The 17,909-nt window shown below is 50.8% G+C and overlaps 1 protein-coding gene and 1 pseudogene across 3 annotated transcripts in view; one reads left to right on the forward strand and one right to left on the reverse strand.

Moving 5' to 3' along the window:
• The window catches only part of SCAP (SREBF chaperone), a 57,270-nt gene that overhangs the window by 26,670 nt on the left and 12,691 nt on the right, over nt 1-17,909 (reverse strand). For all 3 annotated transcript variants that reach the window (XM_031608271.2, XM_031608272.2, XM_031608270.2), the window contains 2 exons: nt 3,054-3,183; nt 1,876-2,033 (listed from right to left, as the gene is read on the reverse strand). In XM_031608271.2, the coding sequence (XP_031464131.2) occupies nt 1,876-2,033; nt 3,054-3,183 (288 nt within the window). The remainder of the gene's footprint in view (nt 1-1,875; nt 2,034-3,053; nt 3,184-17,909) is intronic.
• On the forward strand, nt 9,825-11,479 carry LOC149917634 (uncharacterized; annotated as a pseudogene).

Below are 17,909 nucleotides of genomic sequence, written 5' to 3' on the forward strand. Positions count from 1 at the left end.
GCCAGAAGCAAAGAGCTCTATATTTAACAGCATGAGTGGCATTTCTAAATATTATCAGAGAGAAAGCAGACAGCTAACTCACACGGATTGGTTCTTAAAAAAGGACAAGCCATCAGGTAGAGTGGGAAAGTGAGCGCTCAGAAAGGAAGCAGTGGAGAATGCTGCCAGGGAAGTTTGTAATGAACAAAGAGTACGTGTTCCCCAGCCATGTGAATTAGAGGACAAAGAATGAAGAAAGCCAGGAGATGATCAAAGACTCCAAGCTCACCACGCTGCCTGCTCTCACCATCATTATTCTCACTGAGCTTAGAAGGAAAAGTCAGGAAGCCTCTCTGCCCTTAGAAAGCAAACCCAGCCAAGAACTTGACAGCAAATAAGAACTTATAACTCAGAGGAAAACATTTTACAAGAAAAAGAGGCAAAAAGAAGCTAATTAACATGTATGAAACTGGTATCACAGAATCACAGAATGGCCTGGGTTGGAAGGACCTCAAGGATCACGAAGCTCCAACCCCCCACCAATGCAGGGCCACCAACCTCCACATTTCACAGCAGCCCAGGCTGCCCAGGGCCCCATCCAACCTGGCCCTGAACACCTGCAGGGATGGACGGGGCATCCACAGCCTCTCTGGGCAGCTGTTCCAGCACCTCAGCACTCTCTCAGTGAAAAACTTTCCCTTGACATCTACAGATTAGTTCACAGGAAAGACAGAAGCTGGCACAAAGACTGTAATGCAGTTTAGAACAAAGTTAACAGGAAAGCAGTCGTGGGGCTGCTGAAAGGCTTCTGGAGAAAGCAGAGTGGAACTTTTCACAGGCAGCTCAGAACCAGTGCTGTTTCGTGTTTTTACTGCTAACCTTGGAGCAAGATACACCAACATTTGTGAAGAACACCAAATAAAGATGCGCTGCTAGCACAGAAGGGAACAGAGTATCTGAAGTAGGCAATGCAAGGGCTGGGTTACATTTAATCTCATTTCTCTTGACAGTGCAAAATCCCCATGCACTCGGGGACTAAAATGACTTTCTGCTGTATTTCCAGCTCATCAGCTGGAAATGAGAGAAAGAAGGATGGAGGTGGAGATGCCAACCAACCACCCGAACAACATGCAGTGCTGATGCGATCAGCCAGGACCTGCAACCTAACTGCATTCAGAGAAGGGATTTCCAGGGAAAATAAGGAACAAAGAGAGACTTCATTGAGAACTCTGTGTGCGTGCAGTCCTCATCTCCCATGTTGAGGGAAGAAACATTGAGAAGAGCGTGTGGAAAAAAGCAACCAGTGCAACCAAATGAAACCAGAGCCACCTTCCCAGTGTGAGCCACGAGTTTCCTATGCCTAGTTTAACAACCAAGGATTTGGGTTGGGGAGAATGAGTTTTCCCTGCAAATATCTGGAAGCAGAGCAGAGCTATTTTTGCACAAATGCTGTGTCAGGAGAAAAACAAGCAGGTATAAACTGGCCCTGAACACAGATAAAGTGGAAAGCCAGGAGAAAGATCCTGATCATGTGAAATTGTAGAGGAGTTTCACAATAGACACGGCGGCATCAAGTGAACCTGCTTTAATACGAATCTTGCATGCTTATGGAAAGGATTATATGGCAGTAATATCTGCTGTAGAAAGGTAACCTTGAAGGACCATTCCTGACCTCTCAGCCTAAGGCTGTAAGTGGAGGGTTCCTGGCATTTAACACAGGCTAAAGGATAGGTAAGCACAAAAGCCAAAGTGCTGCACATGCAGGACTGCTGTGACCAGCAACAATTTTAAGAATCAAACAAATTCAAAGCTGATGATCAGACTCAACAGGCCATAACTGAGAAGATGGATGTGTGCAGTTCTGCCTTTCACACAGCCTTAACAAGCAGTGCTTACCTGTCCCTCAGGGCATGGTTCCGAATCTCTTCCACCAGCTGGAAGACGCGGGACAGCGGTGAACGAAAGACATCCACAGCAAGGAAGTTCTTCTGCCATGGGGAGACGGTGGCTTTCACAAAGATCTGCTGGATGTAGGCCACGGGAGCACCAACGTACTGCAGGGAAACCAGGGGGAGAATGGGAGCACATGGTGAGCAGGAAGCTGCTAAGCAGAATCAGATCACAGCCTGGCAAGCTTTCAGGAAGGGGTTTGCCAGACTTTATTTTTCTGTCCCAAATTAGAGGTGAAACACAGCACTAGTAACCTAGCATCAACTTGAGTTATTTGCATAGAGAAAAAGCTCTCTGTTGCACCAGGAAGGATAGGAGAAGGTAAATGATATCGATCACGATAAGAACATGCATGGAGAGAGTAGAGAGAGAAATATTAAGCCAATGGGCAACTTCCCTTTTACAGAGAGTTTGGAATGAAAAAGAACAACACAGGTTGCAAAGAATCATTTCAGAACTGCTTCCTGGATCAGGTTATCAGCCCTGTTGGAAAGCACCTTGTTCATGCCAAAGAAACATTCATTCATCAAGGACCTCAGTCTAGTTTACCTGTGTGGTTTGCACCACTCAACTGGCTGCTGCTCTAGGCTGCATGCCTTCCTATGGCGTTAGGAAACGGGGGCCAGTTATCCCAGAACCCATCATTAAATTGCCCTAGAACAAAGCTATTCATGTCAACCTTGCAGAATAGGGCCTCACACAGCATTTCAGAGCTTTCAACTCTTCCAAATGCCTAACATCCTTTTTTTTTTCTTTTAGAATCACAGAATGCCGTGGGTTGGAAGGAACCTCAAGGATCACGAAGCTCCAACACCCCACCAATGCAGGGCCACCAACCTCCACATTCAATACCAGCCCAGGCTGCCCAGGGCCCCATCCAACCTGGCCTTGAACACCTCAGGGATGGACGGGGCCTGGATTAAGAATAACTCTCACTCTTCTAGACTAAGACTGTAATCAGACAAAACCACTGGTGTTACAGCCTAGCCTCAGCAACCACTCCAAGCAACCCCAACCAACAGCACACTGCCCATGGATAAGCACGGGTTTGCAGGCAGGGCAGCCACCCCAGCACAGCAGGGCTGTGTTGCTGCTGCCCCACACAGCTCCCCACACACACATACCCAGTCAGGGCGCTCGCTGAGATCTCCCTGCTGTGACACCACATCTGAGGAGGGTGGAAAGTAATCCTTCACTGGGGTGCTGAACTCCACAGGTCCTGTTCCAGGTAAGGGCAGCTTGAGCAGCGGGTAGCTGTGGTTAAGACAGAAGTGAGAAACATTGTCATTTGGGTTGGTTGCTTGGTTGGTTTTCTTAAGCCAGGCTTTTAAACAGTCTCCCAGAAGAGCTCAAAGAATGAATGGGCAGAGTAACAGGAGCCCACCCCAGCTTACACCCATCTCTGCAGGACAGAAGAGACAGACACAACATAACAGTGCTTCAACTCTCATGGGAACAGTTTTACACATTTCTCCAACACATTAGAGAAGTTTTCTCCCTTGAAAAGGGACAGGCAAGAATCCTGGGAGGAAAAAAGGAAAGTTGGTAGTGCTGGGAACAGCCGTGTCTCTGCTATTCCACAGCCTGCACAAAATCATCATATCACATCACAGAATCACAGAATGGCCTGGGTTGCAAAGGAGCACAATGCTCATCCAGTTCCAACCCCCTGCTATGTGCAGGTCACCAACCAGCAGACCAGGCTGCCCAGAGCCACATCCAGCCTGGCCTTGGATGCCTGCAGGGATGGGGCATCCACAGCCTCCTTGGGCAACCTGTTCCAGTGCCTCACCACCCTCTGGTAAAAAATGAGATCATTTATTGCATTTAGATGGCTCCCTTCCTGACCTAGCAGCAACCAGCTAACAGTACAGCTAGGCAGCATTTATCTTCTTTCTCCTTTGCCACTGCAATCCTCAGATCACTACAGCACAATAATCCTAAAACTATTTGAAAGTTGAGATATTGAGGTTTCAGAGAGTTATTGCCTTTAGCTTTTCCACCATTCTGATAAAAACCAGAATTTAGCTCTGGAGAGTCTCTAAAGGCATTAAAACCATCTGAGAATGGAAGTGATGGAAAAAGCAAGCCTGCTGCTCGCCAGGTATTGTCCAACACTGCAGTGGTGCACAAAGCAGAGCTCAGAGCATCCAGGGCTTTCTGACTCTGCTGCTCCTGCCCTTTTGTGTGAGATGCATGTCAACCTATCAGGCCTCAAACTCCTGGCACATCTTTCAGTATAGCCAAGCTTTCCTGGCAGTGCTGTCGGCATAAATATAAAGGCCTCGGAATTGTTTCCACGCAGTACTCTGCTGGCTCTGATAGGGATTAGCCTGCATCATCAAAGGCCGTGGAGCGGATAAGCAGCAGCTAAAGATAAGGCTTCAGACTGAACAACAAAAGCTGAAAAAGAGTAATGGAATCAAAAGCAAAGCTTGTCAGATTTGCTATTTTATTAGTCTGACAAAAACACAGCATCTAATTATTATCATTCCATTGTGCAATGGAAAAGGAGAGGAAAAAATGAAATAAAATGATGTGATAATGCATCGCAGGTGAAAATGCCCAACAAAAGCCCCAATCTGGAGATGTAGCACAGCCTCTTTTCCTTTCCCAAGCTGCAATCAGTTTTGGTCCTTTTAAAAGACAGCTGCTTGTCACAGCTGAAAGCAAAGGCTGCGGAGATACACAGAGCAACCACTGCGTGTCTGAGCCAGACTATGACAGGTGTCAATTAGAATAGAGAATATGAGATACACAAAGCTGAATGAGCTCAATGTGTGACCAAGGTGACACGTCCTGCTGGTGCCGTCAGATAACAGAACCAAGCAGAGCCTGGTGGTGCAACTCAAGAGGAGCCCCAGCACCCAGAAGGTGGTGAAAACTATTTTGTATAAAGATGAAAACAATTAAAAGGGGCACAGTGAGCTCCTGGGAGGATGCCTGACCTTGGGAAGAACCCTCCTGTGGATTCTCCATCACTGGAGATGCCTGGAAGCCAAGCAGACAGGCTCGAAGCTTGACCCCAAGCTCAGCCCTGCTGCGAGCAGGGACCTCATGCACTGCAGGACCCACATGGATCAGAGATCTGAGGGCTCTGCTGCAGCCTCCTGCTGAAACCAAGCCCAGCAAGAGCATTTTGCTCAGGGCCATGCCATCAGGCTGTGTATATCTCCAAGGACAGAGGTCCTACAGCCTCTCTGGCATCTATTCTGATAACTGATTGCTCTCTCAATTAACAGATCTTCCCTTAAACCCACCCCACATGTCTGTTATCCATTGCTGTGGGCAGCAGTGAGATCACCCTGCATCTACTTGGAAGGAAGCTCTGTGGTTCCTCAGCCCTCCTCACTGAGAGCTCATTTGATCCATCCCAGCACAGCAATGTTTCTGAGCCCCAGCCCAGCTGCAGGACAGCAGCTGTGGTTTCACAAGGCCAAGCAAGGGGAGAACAGCCCCACAGCCCTGCTGGCTGCCCTCCTGCTAGCACAGCCCAGGATGCAGTAGGCTGCTCAGCTGCAGGGCCAACACATCCTAGGCTGCAAAGCTGCTTTCCAGCCCACAGCTCCCAGTTCGCACAGCTCCAAGGGCTTATTCTGCCCAATGCAGAACTTTGCATTTGCTTTTTTGTCTTTACTGAGCTTTCCAAGGTTCATCTCAACCTTCCCAACCTGTCAACATGTCTCTGAACAGCAGACACCATATGGATGGCTCTCCCCAACCTGGCACACTCACAACGTGGGTAGGAGCTCACTGTGCACAGAATGGCAGCATGGCTGAGCTGGGGGCACCTCAGAGTCCCTCTAGTCCCCCACCCCCACCCCAGCATGGACCCCCAAGACAGGGTGCCCAGCCCCATGGTGAGGGGTGGGAGATCCCCAAGGGACCCACAGCTGCTGTCCCTGTGCAGCACACAGCCAAAGGGTGCCTCCAGAAGCACTGAGTGAAGGTCCCCCACCCAGATCCTTAACAGCAACATCACACTTTGGGGATAGGGGAGCACTTACAAGAGCTGCTGGCAGAGTTGTGAAAGCAGCAACAAGACAGGAGAACAGCTGGGAAATGGTTTAAGGACCCAAATTTCCACAGCAGTCTGCAAAACAACCACCTGGTCATCAACACTGAGGTCTGGCCAGCACTGAGCACATCACAGCAAGCAGTTCTGGATCCTGCCATGCCCCCTCTGTGCTGAGGCCATGAAGTGGCATCAAAGGAAAGGCAACTCATCACGGATTGCTTGGCTGCAGCTTGTATGGAGGTTTGGTGGGAATCAGTAGTCGGTTTATTTTTCTGCTGCAAAAGTTGTTTTATAAAATCTGAGCAGGGGAAGAAGCCAACCACTCCCATCCTGATGTGCAGGCCACCTCCCGGAACGCTGGGCATGGCAACACACAGCTCCTGAAAGGCTATTTTTAAATGAACAAAGGTGAATTTCTTCTTGGTTTGTTGGTTTTCTCACGTTAGGACTTTCCTATTTGTCCACAGCAGTCAGAAGTACGCACAAACGCAACACAGGAAAGAGCAAATGGTGCTTTTTTGGCAGAATCATGAGCAACAAAATGAGGGGATGAGCAAGGGGGGAATTTTTATACAAAAAAGAACCACCACCCCTGCACTGCTAAGGAGCACAGCCTCCAGCAGCTGCCAGGGCACCAACACAAGCACAGCTCCCATATGCCACCACCCCTTCAGGCCTGAGCTCAGTGCAATCTGAATCGAGCTCAGCCCTTCCCTGCAACTGCACTGCTTAAATTAAGCCTATGGACTAGGATTGGTGCTGTAAGAAGAGATCCAGGTGCTCCCTCCAGTGCACGTGTTTAACCCATCCCTGTAGCAGGGCAAGAAGGGGAAGGCAGCATGTAACACAGCAGGTCGCTCAGGCTGCCTGTTTCTCACACGAAGCAGATTTTCTCTGTCCCCTCCACAGCTCTGTGCAGGTCACACTGATGGGCTCCTCCATGTGCACCCAGGCTGCTCAGACAAACAGAGCCACAGTGCCAAGTAACACATCATCCTCTTCATCTCCCATTCGGTCAGCAAGTCCTGGTTCTAATGCCCATCACTGTTAAAGGAGCACAGAGCATTTCAGCCAGGACTGCCCACCTCGTGCTTACAGCCAGCATTGCAGCACAGGCACCAAGTGAGCAGCACAGGGCACAGCTCTGCTCTAACAGCAGACACCATATGGACAGCTCTCCCCAACCTGGCACACTCACAACGTGGGTAGCAGCACAGAATGGCAGCGTGGCTGAGCTGGGGGCACCTCAGGGTCCCTCTAGTCCCCACCCCACCCCAGCATGGACCCCCAAGACAGGGTGCCCAGCCCCATGGTGAGGGGTGGGAGATCCCCAAGGGACCCACAGCTGCTGTCCCTGTGCAGCACACAGCCAAAGGGTGCCTCCAGAAGCACTGAGTGAAGGTCCCTCACCCAGATCCTTAACAGCAACATTACACTTTGGGGATAGGGGAGCACTTACAAGAGCTGCTGGCAGAGTTGTGAAAGCAGCAACAAGACAGGAGAACAGGGCCACAACACAAGCTAGGCAGCCTACATTGCTCACACTGCTGTTTTGCAGCAGGGCTCAGGAACGAGACTCACTCTTGGGTAAGCATACACCCAAAGCTTCCTCCTCTTGAGCCAGATACAGCATGAATGGATGTCCCCAACAAGGGAAGGGGTGCAGGGGGGGATATATATTTATTAATACCACAAGAACAGCACCAGAACAGGCTGCCCAGAGAGACTGTGCAGTCTGCTTCTCTGCAGATACTCAAGATGTGTCTGGATGCCAACCTGTGCAACCTGCTTTGGCAGGGGTTCCACTCAATGATCTCCAGCAGGCCATTCCAACCCTTGTGTCTCTGTGAATATTTGAGCATTTGTTTATGTAAAGTCTTGATGTCTGAAGACAGAACACACAGGATGTGCATTGCAGCATACATTTACTGCATGCTGTTTCAGTAAGATGTTAAGAGATGAGTTCTTCAATGTACTTAGCCTTAGATGCTGACATGAGATGATCTCATCAGTGACACCTGAGTCCAACAGCAGGCAAAAAGTGGAGAAGTACCACAATGCCACCAAGAAATGCACCAGGCCCACTATTTCAGATACCAATGTCAGCAAAAAACAATAAAATGGAATTAAAAGCTGCTCCAGAGGTGTCAGAAGCATCCCACAGCCACTAAACATGGCAAGGATAGCAGGATGCTCCCTCTGCCCTTCTTACCCCCATGAGAAGGGCCAGCAAGTTCCAGGATGGCGATTTCCAGCCTTCAGCTTCGCTCCTTCTCTCACTTCCCTGTGCTAAAGATCTGTTCGACCACCATGGAAAGAGGTGAACACCCAAACAGAAAGCACAGAGCAAGGAGGAGAGAAAAGGGAGATCTAAAATGGGTCACAGGAAAGTCCGAAGAAAACAAGAAAGGACTGGTTTGGAGGAGGGTTTTTCAGACGTTCACATAAATGCACCCCAATCCTCTGCAAATGCAAAAGAAAAACAGATTGTCTGTGAGTCAGTATGGCTGAATTCGAGCACGAGCACTTGCTAGTTGCCAAGCACGAGGTAGGTTCAGGCAAAAATGTTCATCCAGCTACTTTACATATTTTCAAGACAGCTTAAAGGGCCAAGAGGGAGAGGTGCCAGGGCAGCCCGAGGCAGCTGGCAGCACCACAGAACTGCAAGCCCTACCATTGCATATTCCTCCTTCACAGCATCAAAGCAGAGATCACCACCACCCCCAAACAGCCTTCTGCTGGAGAACACGAAGGAAAGCAGAGCTGCCAGCTCTTAGATAACAGAGGGTGGTGAGCCACTGCCTTAAAATAGCTGCCACCTCCATTCTGCTCACTGCAGAACGGGCGTTTAAACTGTTTCAGGCCTAACCCAGCTATTGCATGGATAGAAAAATCTGAAAACCCACTGCTAATAGGAGAAATTTTGGAAAAAGGGCTCTGCCAACAGGCAGAGGAAGCCAGGCCTTTGGCAGCAGCTGTTTAGCATTGCTAAGTGCATAACCAATAGCTGTATCTGATCAAATGATGTTTGCTTTGCATTGTCTCCCACTGCCAGGGCCCTCAAAAACCTGAGCAGCACAAGTGAAGATTCTCCCTGTCCTGCCCCCAGTTTTCTCTCCCCTGAGAAGCAAGGAGAGGTGCTGCTCCGCAGAGCTTTCAGCAAGCACTCCCATGGGAGGCAGCCTTCTCTGTGTGCCTGGAGCACGAAGCAGCTGTCAGCAGCTCAGCCCCTCTGGTTATCACAGACAGTGCGAGCCTCCCAGCAAAACGTGCTGAAAAAAGTGCACGTCCAGATGGCTTTTGGGATATCCAAAGAGGAGACCCCACCACCTGTCTGGGCAACCTGTGCCTGGGCTCCATAAGCCATACAGCAAAGAAGTGCCTCTCGATGGGCTCCTGAGGCCCAGTTTGAGCCCAGTGCCTTGTCCTGGCCTCAGCACCACTGAGCAGAGCCCAGCTCCGTCCCCTCACAGCTCCTGCAGGAATTCATGGCCATGGTGGATCCTCTGCCCCCACCCTGCTCCATGCTGGGCAGCCCCAGCCCGCTCACCCTGCCTCAGGCTCTGCAGTACCTTCCCTGCATAGGATCACAGAGCAGTTGGAAGAGACCTCTGGAGATCACCCAGCCCAACCTCAGGGAAGAGTCTGGCCCCATCCTCCTCCTCCCCCTTTCACATCCCCCCCCCCCAAGTCTTCTCCAGGCTGGACATTCCTCACAGAACTGCTCCAGGCCCTGTCATCTCAGCAGCCCTTCACTGGCCTCACTCCAGTACGTCCAGGGCCCTCTTGTACTGGGGACCCACAGGTGAAGCCAGTGCTCCAAGCGAGGCCTCATCAGTGCTGATTAGGAGAGGACCCATTAGGAGGGGTCATTGCTGAGGAGACCAGCTTCAGAGCAGGTAAGACTGCGCTGGGGAAGGGATCTATAGCAAAGAAGCCGACGAAAAAGCTCTTTTTAGGGCTGGTTTTGAAGGCAGCAAAAAGCACGTGGTCGGCGCCGGGAGCTGGCAGCTTGTGGGCGGGCTGCTGAGGCAGCAGGGGTGGAGCTGGCCCAAATCGCGGTATAATTTAAACAGCTGGCCCTTATCTCTTGTACCTGACCTTGACTGCTCATTGGGAATTTAAAAGCAGCTCTTGGGAGGGCAGGAGCCGGCTCCTGCCCACATATCGCTCCAGGTGAGAACGAGGTGTTACCCGCCTTTGACACCGGAGAGGGTGGTCAGAGTGTGAACGCAGCCCACACTGCTCATACATTACTGCAGTAGCTGGTGTGGGAGTTGTGACTTGTGGCAGGACACATCAGTGCCTTGTCCTTGTCTTTGTTCAGGTGATCAGCTCTCCTACTGACAGACCTCGAGACCGCAGGTTCAAACATGGTCTCTACCAGGCGGCGGGCTTCCCCCAAGAGGACTGTGGCGACCCAGACAGAGGGCCTGCCAAGAAATGTAGCAGTTCAGGTCTCTGGCTGTAGGGAGTGCCTGAGCCTGCTGCTGCCAGGGGAGAATGGGAAGGATGCCACTTGTGCAAGGTGCGAGCAGGTGGACAGCTTCTCAGCCTGGTGGTGGAGCTTAGGGAGGAGGTAGGGAGATTAAGAGCCATCAGAGAGTGCGAGCGGGAGATAGACTGGTGGTGTGACTCTCTGCGTGAAAGACAGAGAGATTGCACCCCCCAAACAGCAGTGGACCCTCTCCCTTGCCACGATCGAAATGAGAGAGCTAATTTGAGGGCAGAGGAGGAATGGCATCAGGTCCCAGCTCGGCGATGCGGGCGACCCCCATCCCGACCTACCTCGGTTCCCCAGGTGCCTCTATGTAATAGGTTTGAAGCCCTGAAACTGGAGGGTGCGGTGGTTGAGGGTGAAGTGGGAGAACTGCCTCCAAGTGTTCCCAAGAGGAGGCATCCAGCTCCACGCTTAATAACTGCCTCCTCCAGAAAAGAAAGGAGGGTAATAGTCATAGGAGACTCCCTTCTAGAAGGAACAGAAGGCCCAATATGTCGGCCTGCCCCCACCCGCAGGGAAGTGTGCTGCCTCCCTGGGGCCCGAGTCAGGGATATTTCCAGGAAACTTCCTAGTTTGATTCGCAACTCCGATTATTATCCCTTATTGATAGTCCAGGCTGGCAGTGATGAGGTCACTGACGGAAGCCTGAGAACTATGAAAAATGACTTCAGGAGACTGGGGAGGTTAGTTGAAGGAACAGGCGTACAGGTAGTATTTGCCTGTATTCCTACAGTGGCAGGGAAGGACGCTGAGACGACCAGAAGAACACACCTTATAAACACATGGCTGAAAGGATGGTGCAAAAGTAAGAATTTTGGGTTCTTTGATCATGGGGCGGTCTACTCGGCTCCTGGCCTGGGGTCTGCTGATGGGTCTCACCTGTCTCGAAGGGGGAAACGGATCCTTGCCCAAGAGCTGGCAGGACTTGTAGAGAGGGCTTTAAACTAGATATGAAGGGGGTAGGGGATAAAACCAGGCCTGCTAGAGATGAGCCTGGGGGAGCGGCAATGGGATTAGGGATGAGGCGAGGGGCTCGGCTGAAGTGCATCTACACCAATGCACGCAGCATGGGCAACAAACAAGAAGAGTTGGAAGCCATGGTGCGGCAGGCAAACTATGACCTAGTCGCCATTACGGAAACATGGTGGGACTGCTCCCATGACTGGAGTGCTGCAATGGATGGCTACAAGCTCTTCAGGAAGGATAGGCAAGAAAGAAGGGGTGGTGGTGTGGCTCTGTATGTTAGGGAGTGTTTTGATGTTACTGAGCTTGTGGCTGGGGATGATAAGGTTGAATCCCTATGGGTAAAGATCAGGGGAAGGGCTGACAAGGCAGATGTATTGGTGGGTGTCTGCTATAGACCGCCGAACCAGGATGAGGAGACAGATGAGGTGTTCTATGAGCAGCTGGCAGAAGCTGCGAGGTCGCCAGCCCTTGTCCTCATGGGGGACTTCAACTTCCCTGACATATGCTGGGAATTCAACGCAGCGCAGAAGAAGCAGTCTAGGAGGTTTCTGGAGTGTATAGAGGATAACTTTCTGATGCAGCTGGTGAGAGAGCCTACGAGAGGAGCTGCCCCGCTAGACCTGCTGTTCACAAACAGAGAAGGTCTGGTGGAAGATGTGGAGGTTGGGGGCTGTCTTGGACAGAGTGACCATGAGATGGTAGAGTTCTCAATTCTTGGTGGAGCCAGGAGGAAGAACAGCAAAACTGTTACCTTGGACTTCCGGAGGGCGGACTTTGAACTGTTTAGAAGACTAGTAGGGGGAGTCCCCTGGGATTCAGTCTTAGAGGGTAAAGGGGTCCAAGACAACTGGTTGCTCTTCAAGAAGGTAGTCTTACAGGCGCAGGAGCGGGCTGTCCCCCTGAGCTGCAAAATGAGCCGGCGGGGAAGGAGACCGGCGTGGATGAATAAGCAACTATTCTTGAAGCTCCGGGAGAAAAAGAGAATCTACCTCCTGTGGAAGAAGGGACGGGCAACTCAGAAAGAATACAGAGAAGTTGTTAAGATATGCAGGGAGAAAATCAGAAAGGCGAAAGCCCAGCTCGAGCTCGACCTGGCCACTGGAATAAAAAGAAACAAGAAATCCTTTTACAAATATATCAACAGTAAGAGGAGGACTAAGGAGAATCTCCATTCTTTACTGGATGAAGCCGGGAATGTGACTACTGAGGATAAAGAAAAGGCAGAGGTCCTGAATGCCTTCTTTACGTCTGTCTTTAAAGGTCAGACCAGTTATCCTCAGGATATTCCACTTTTCGACCAGGTGGTCTCGGCTGGAGACCAGACTAAACCACCCATGATTCAGAAGGAAACGGTCAGAGACCTTCTACTCCAACTGGACTGTCACAAGTCCATGGGGCCGGATGAGATTCACCCGAGAGTGCTGAGGGAACTGGCGGAGGTGATAGCCGAGCCGCTTTCCATCATCTATCAGCGCTCCTTGTTGACTGGTGAGGTACCAGAAGACTGGAGGCTTGCCAATGTGACTCCCATCTACAAGAAGGGCTGTAAGGAGGACCCGGGGAACTACAGGCCTGTTAGCCTGACCTCGGTGCCAGGGAAGGTTATGGAGCAGATTGTCTTGAGGGAGATCACGCGGCAAGTGCGGGACAACTGGAGCATCAGGTCTAGCCAGCATGGGTTCACGAAGGGTAGGTCCTGCTTGACCAACCTGATCTCCTTCTATGATCTAGTGACCCGCCTGGTGGATGAGGGAAAGGCTGTTGATGTAGTCTACCTAGACTTCAGCAAGGCCTTTGACACTGTCTCCCACAGTATTCTCCTGCAGAAGCTGGCAGCCCGTGGCTTGGACAGGTACACTCTTGGCTGGGTAAGGAACTGGCTGGAGGGTCGAGCCCAGAGAGTGGTGGTCAATGGAGCTAAATCCAGCTGGCGACCGGTCACGAGTGGTGTTCCCCAGGGGTCGGTGCTGGGGCCTGTCCTTTTCAATATTTTTATTGATGACCTGGATGAGGGCATTGAGTGCACCCTCAGTAAGTTTGCAGATGACACCAAGTTGGCTGGAAGTGTCGATCTGCCTGGGGGTAGCGAGGCCCTACAGAGAGATCTGGACAGGCTGGAGAGCTGGGCTGAAGCCAATGGGATGAGGTTTAATAAGACCAAATGCCGGGTTCTACACTTTGGCCACAGCAACCCCAAGCAACGCTACAGGCTTGGGGTGGAATGGCTTGAAGACTGTGTAGAGGAAATGGACCTGGGGGTGTTGGTTGACGCTCGGCTAAACATGAGCCAGCGGTGTGCCCGGGTGGCCAAGAAGGCCAATGGCATTCTGGCTTGTATCAGAAGCAGTGTGACCAGCAGGAGTAGGGAAGTAATTGTTCCCCTGTACTCAGCTCTGGTGAGGCCGCACCTTGAGTATTGTGTCCAGTTCTGGGCCCCTCACTGCAAGAAAGACATTGAGGCCCTGGAGCGTGTTCAAAGAAGGGCAACAAAGCTGGTGAGGGGTCTGGAGCACAGGCCTTATGAGGAGCGGCTGAGGGAGCTGGGATTGTTCAGTCTGGAGAAGAGGAGGCTCAGGGGAGACCTTATTGCTCTCTATAACTACCTGAAGGCAGGTTGTAACGAGCTGGGGGTCGGCCTCTTCTCTCGTGTAACTGGTGATAGGACTAGAGGGAATGGTTTCAAGCTTCGCCAGGGAAGATTCAGGCTGGATATTAGGAAATACTACTTCTCTGAAAGGGTGGTCAGGCACTGGAATGGGCTGCCCAGGGAGGTGGTGGAGTCACCGACCCTGGAGGTGTTCAAAGAACGTTTGGATGTTGTGTTGAGGGATATGGTTTAATGAGAACCATTGGTGACAGGTGGATGGTTGGACTGGATGATCTTATAGGTCTTTTCCAACCTTAGTGATTCTGTGATTCTGTGATTCTGTGACCCCCTCCCTCACCCTACTGGCAACGTTCGTCCCAGTGCAGGCCGGGATGCCACTGGCCTTCTTGCCCACAGAGACACCCTGCTGGCTCATGGTCCCCTCACATCCACAGAATGGCCAGGGTTGGAAGGGACCCCAAGGATCACGAAGCTCCAACCCCCACCAGTGCAGGGCCACCAACCTCCACATTTCACAGCAGCCCAGGCTGCCCAGGGCCCCATCCAACCTGGCCTTGAACACCTCAGGGATGGACGGGGCATCCACAGCCTCTCTGGGCAGCTGTTCCAGCACCTCACCACTCTCACAGCAAACAACTTCCCCCTCACATCCAACTGAAATCTGCCCTCCCTCAATTCAAACCATTTCCCCTTGTCCTGCAGTTATCTCCCCTTTCCAAGAGTTGATTCCCCTCCCCTCTGTAGGCTCCCTTTAGGCATTGAAATACTGCAGTGAGGCCCACCAGGCCCTTTTCTGAAAGCTGGTCAGCCCCCAGCCTGTACTGGGGCATGGGGTCATTCCTCCTTGCCTGCAGGGTCTTGCACTTGATTTTAGTGATTCCTCTCTACCCATCTCTGCAGCTTGTTGAGATCCTTAGAAATAGCAGCACAGCACTCAGGGCCATCAGCCACCTTTCCCAGTTTTCTGTCAGCAGCAAACTTGCCAAGAAGGCTCTCCATTCACCTCCATTCCTTCATCCAGATCACTGATGAAGATGTTAAACGAGACTGGACCCAGGACTGCCAGTTCTCTCTCTCTCTCACTCTCCTCATCTAGTCCACGCTTCTTGAGTTTGTCTATGAGGATATCATGGGATACTGTTCCAAACACCTTGGAAGCCAGGGAGACAACATCTGCCCCCATCTCTCCAGCCAGCTGCACTAAGTCAGGCTCTCTCCCATAGTTCTCACCTCTCTTGTACTGAGAAGCCCAGAACTGGACGCAGTTCTCCAGGCCTCATCAGAATACAATCAAACAATCCCTGATGTACTTGATAGGGACTGTGCTGTCTGATCCTTGAGACCTGATCCCAACGGGAGGAACATCAGTATGGTACCTGCAGTCACAGCAGTAAGAGCCGGAACTGATGCTGAATAGAGTTCAAGGAAGAGAACTGCAGAGTTCTGCCCTGGGGAGGAGCAGCTCCTCATTTCTTCTGCAGCACAATTTCACAAGCTTTCCTTGAATCATAGAATGGCCTGGCCTTGAAAAGGCCCACAATGCTCATCCACTTCCAACCCCCTGCTATGTGCAGGGTCACCAACCCCCAGACCAGGCTGCCCAGAGCCACATCCAGCCTGGCCTTGAACGCCTCCAGGGATGCTGGGTGCATACAGGCACAGAAGATGAGAAGACTCATTTCTCTCTTTCAAGATCTCAAGTTGCATCCTTTCTTATTTCAGTCATACGATGCACTTTAAGTATGATTGTGTCTATATAACCACATCTGAGACTGAAGAACACATTATGTCCTTCTGTTCCTTCTGTTTTCCTTTTCCACCTTATTTCTCCAGGGACAGGGACAAACCAAAGATGTTACAGCTCCTTCCTCGTTGATGAACACTGGAGCACTCCACCTGTGTGCCATCTTTGACTTGGATACAAATCCACTGCGAACAGTGCCAAGGGTCTCTTAACAGCCATGCTGGACCAAAATATTGCCTAGATGAGCTTCTACCTTGGTGCTGGGCCTTGATCTGCTCTGCCACCTTCCTTCTCCAGATTTCAGCACATCTTTTTTTTTTTTTTTTTAAAGTGAGGTGGATGAATCAGTGAGATTTCTTCTAAGAAAATGGGACGCCTCTGCAATAAGTTGGTGCCAAGGACTGTTACTCAAAGCCCTGCAGCACGACTGCAGAACAAAATGAAGCTGCGACACTCGCAGCCATCAGCAAGTTCCTCACCTCACCCAACAGAAAGCTTCCCCAGGAAGCAAACAGCAACTCCTGTAAACAACAGCACGCAGTGGCTCCCAAAACTGTACTCACTCTACTATGTGCTGAACAGACCCAACAGCTGCTCCTTTTGCATTTCAGCAGGCTGTTTGGATGGATGGACAGAGTTTAAAATGCAGCAGTCAGCCTGATGATAAATGGAGTAATGGAGTAAGTGCACAGGGAATGAAATGCACAGCACACAGCATAGGTCCAAGACTCGACTTCAGCCTTAAGCGAGTTAGCATATTAGCTACAGACACATCTACACAATTATTACAATGCTTCTGAAGTTTGCTGCCCTTCTCATAGACAGCCAGCCACTGAGCTGACTGCTGGCCACTTTTGTTCCTATTATTTTGTAGCATTTTATACAATCAGGCATTCTGATTAAGAAAAGAAATTATAGTCATTAGTTTGGCACTCTGAAAAAGCTAATGACCACCTTGCTCCAGGTTCTCACTCTCATAGTCCTTACCCATTTGCTAAGGAATGAGCTTTCAACAGCTACATTTGTGCTGGCCACAGAGCTAACAACTGTGCACCCACACACCACAAAGATCAGATTATTCCACATAGAACAAGCAAGGAGGAGCTGCCTCTTGTACTTGTATTTATGAGATGCTCCTTGTAGAGGAGCCCCTGACCTGGAGCTATGGCAAGAACACAAACCAATTTCTAGCTCAAGTCAAGGAGCCTGAAGCAATACAGCAGATAACGTGGCCTCATTGTATTGTAGGAGGATATAGATATAAGCTTTATTTCTTGTTTTAAATGCAGAAACGATGCATAGATTTTAACTGCAAAGCTACCCAGCCCCCAAAAAACAGGAGTTCCTTGCCCTCAAGCGACCTGAGAGTATGTGTGCTTCCTTCAGCATCACTTCCTTTTTCAACTTGAAAATGCAGATGACCTGTCAGGAAGGAAGAATGACAGGGAAACACCCCAGATACCTTGATAAATTAACTCAGCTCTTACACTGGAGAAAGCTAAAGGGGCTCCTGAAAACAACTCCTGTTTATCATATAGCATTCCACAGCTCCTTCCTAAACTTCATAGATCAAAAAAGGCCCATGGACAATCCCTAAGAGCTGAGGCTGGTCAGCAAGGCTAAAGCAGCAAAAGTAAGGTCAGCATCAGCCATAGAGGCACAGGGCCACATGGGCACAGGGCCATGTGCAGGCAGCTTCTGCTTCCAGAAGGTTGGACATCAGGGGAAGTTGTTTGCTGTGAGAGTGGTGAGGTGCTGGAACAGCTGCCCAGAGAGGCTGTGGATGCCCCGTCCATCCCTGAGGTGTTCAAGGCCAGGTTGGATGGGGCCCTGGGCAGCCTGGGCTGCTCTAAAATGTGGAGGTTGGTGGTACCTTGGGGTCCCTTCCAGCCCAAGCCATTCTATGATTCCAAGAAGGAGACTCCACAAGCAAACTGGAATACCTGCTCCAATGGTTCAATACCTTCACAGTAAAAAACATTTTCTTATGTTTAAACACAACCATTTGTGTTCCAGTCTGTGCCCGTTGCCTCTGAGTCTGGCACCAGCACCAGTGAGCAGAGCCCAGCTCCATCCCCTTGCAGCTCCTGCAGGGATTTGCAGCCATGGTGGATCCCCTAAGCCTCCCCTGCTCCAGGCTGGG

This window comes from Phasianus colchicus, chromosome 6 (genome assembly GCF_987193195.1).
Source record: "Phasianus colchicus chromosome 6, bPhaCol1.hap1.1, whole genome shotgun sequence".
Lineage (NCBI taxonomy): Eukaryota > Metazoa > Chordata > Aves > Galliformes > Phasianidae > Phasianus > Phasianus colchicus.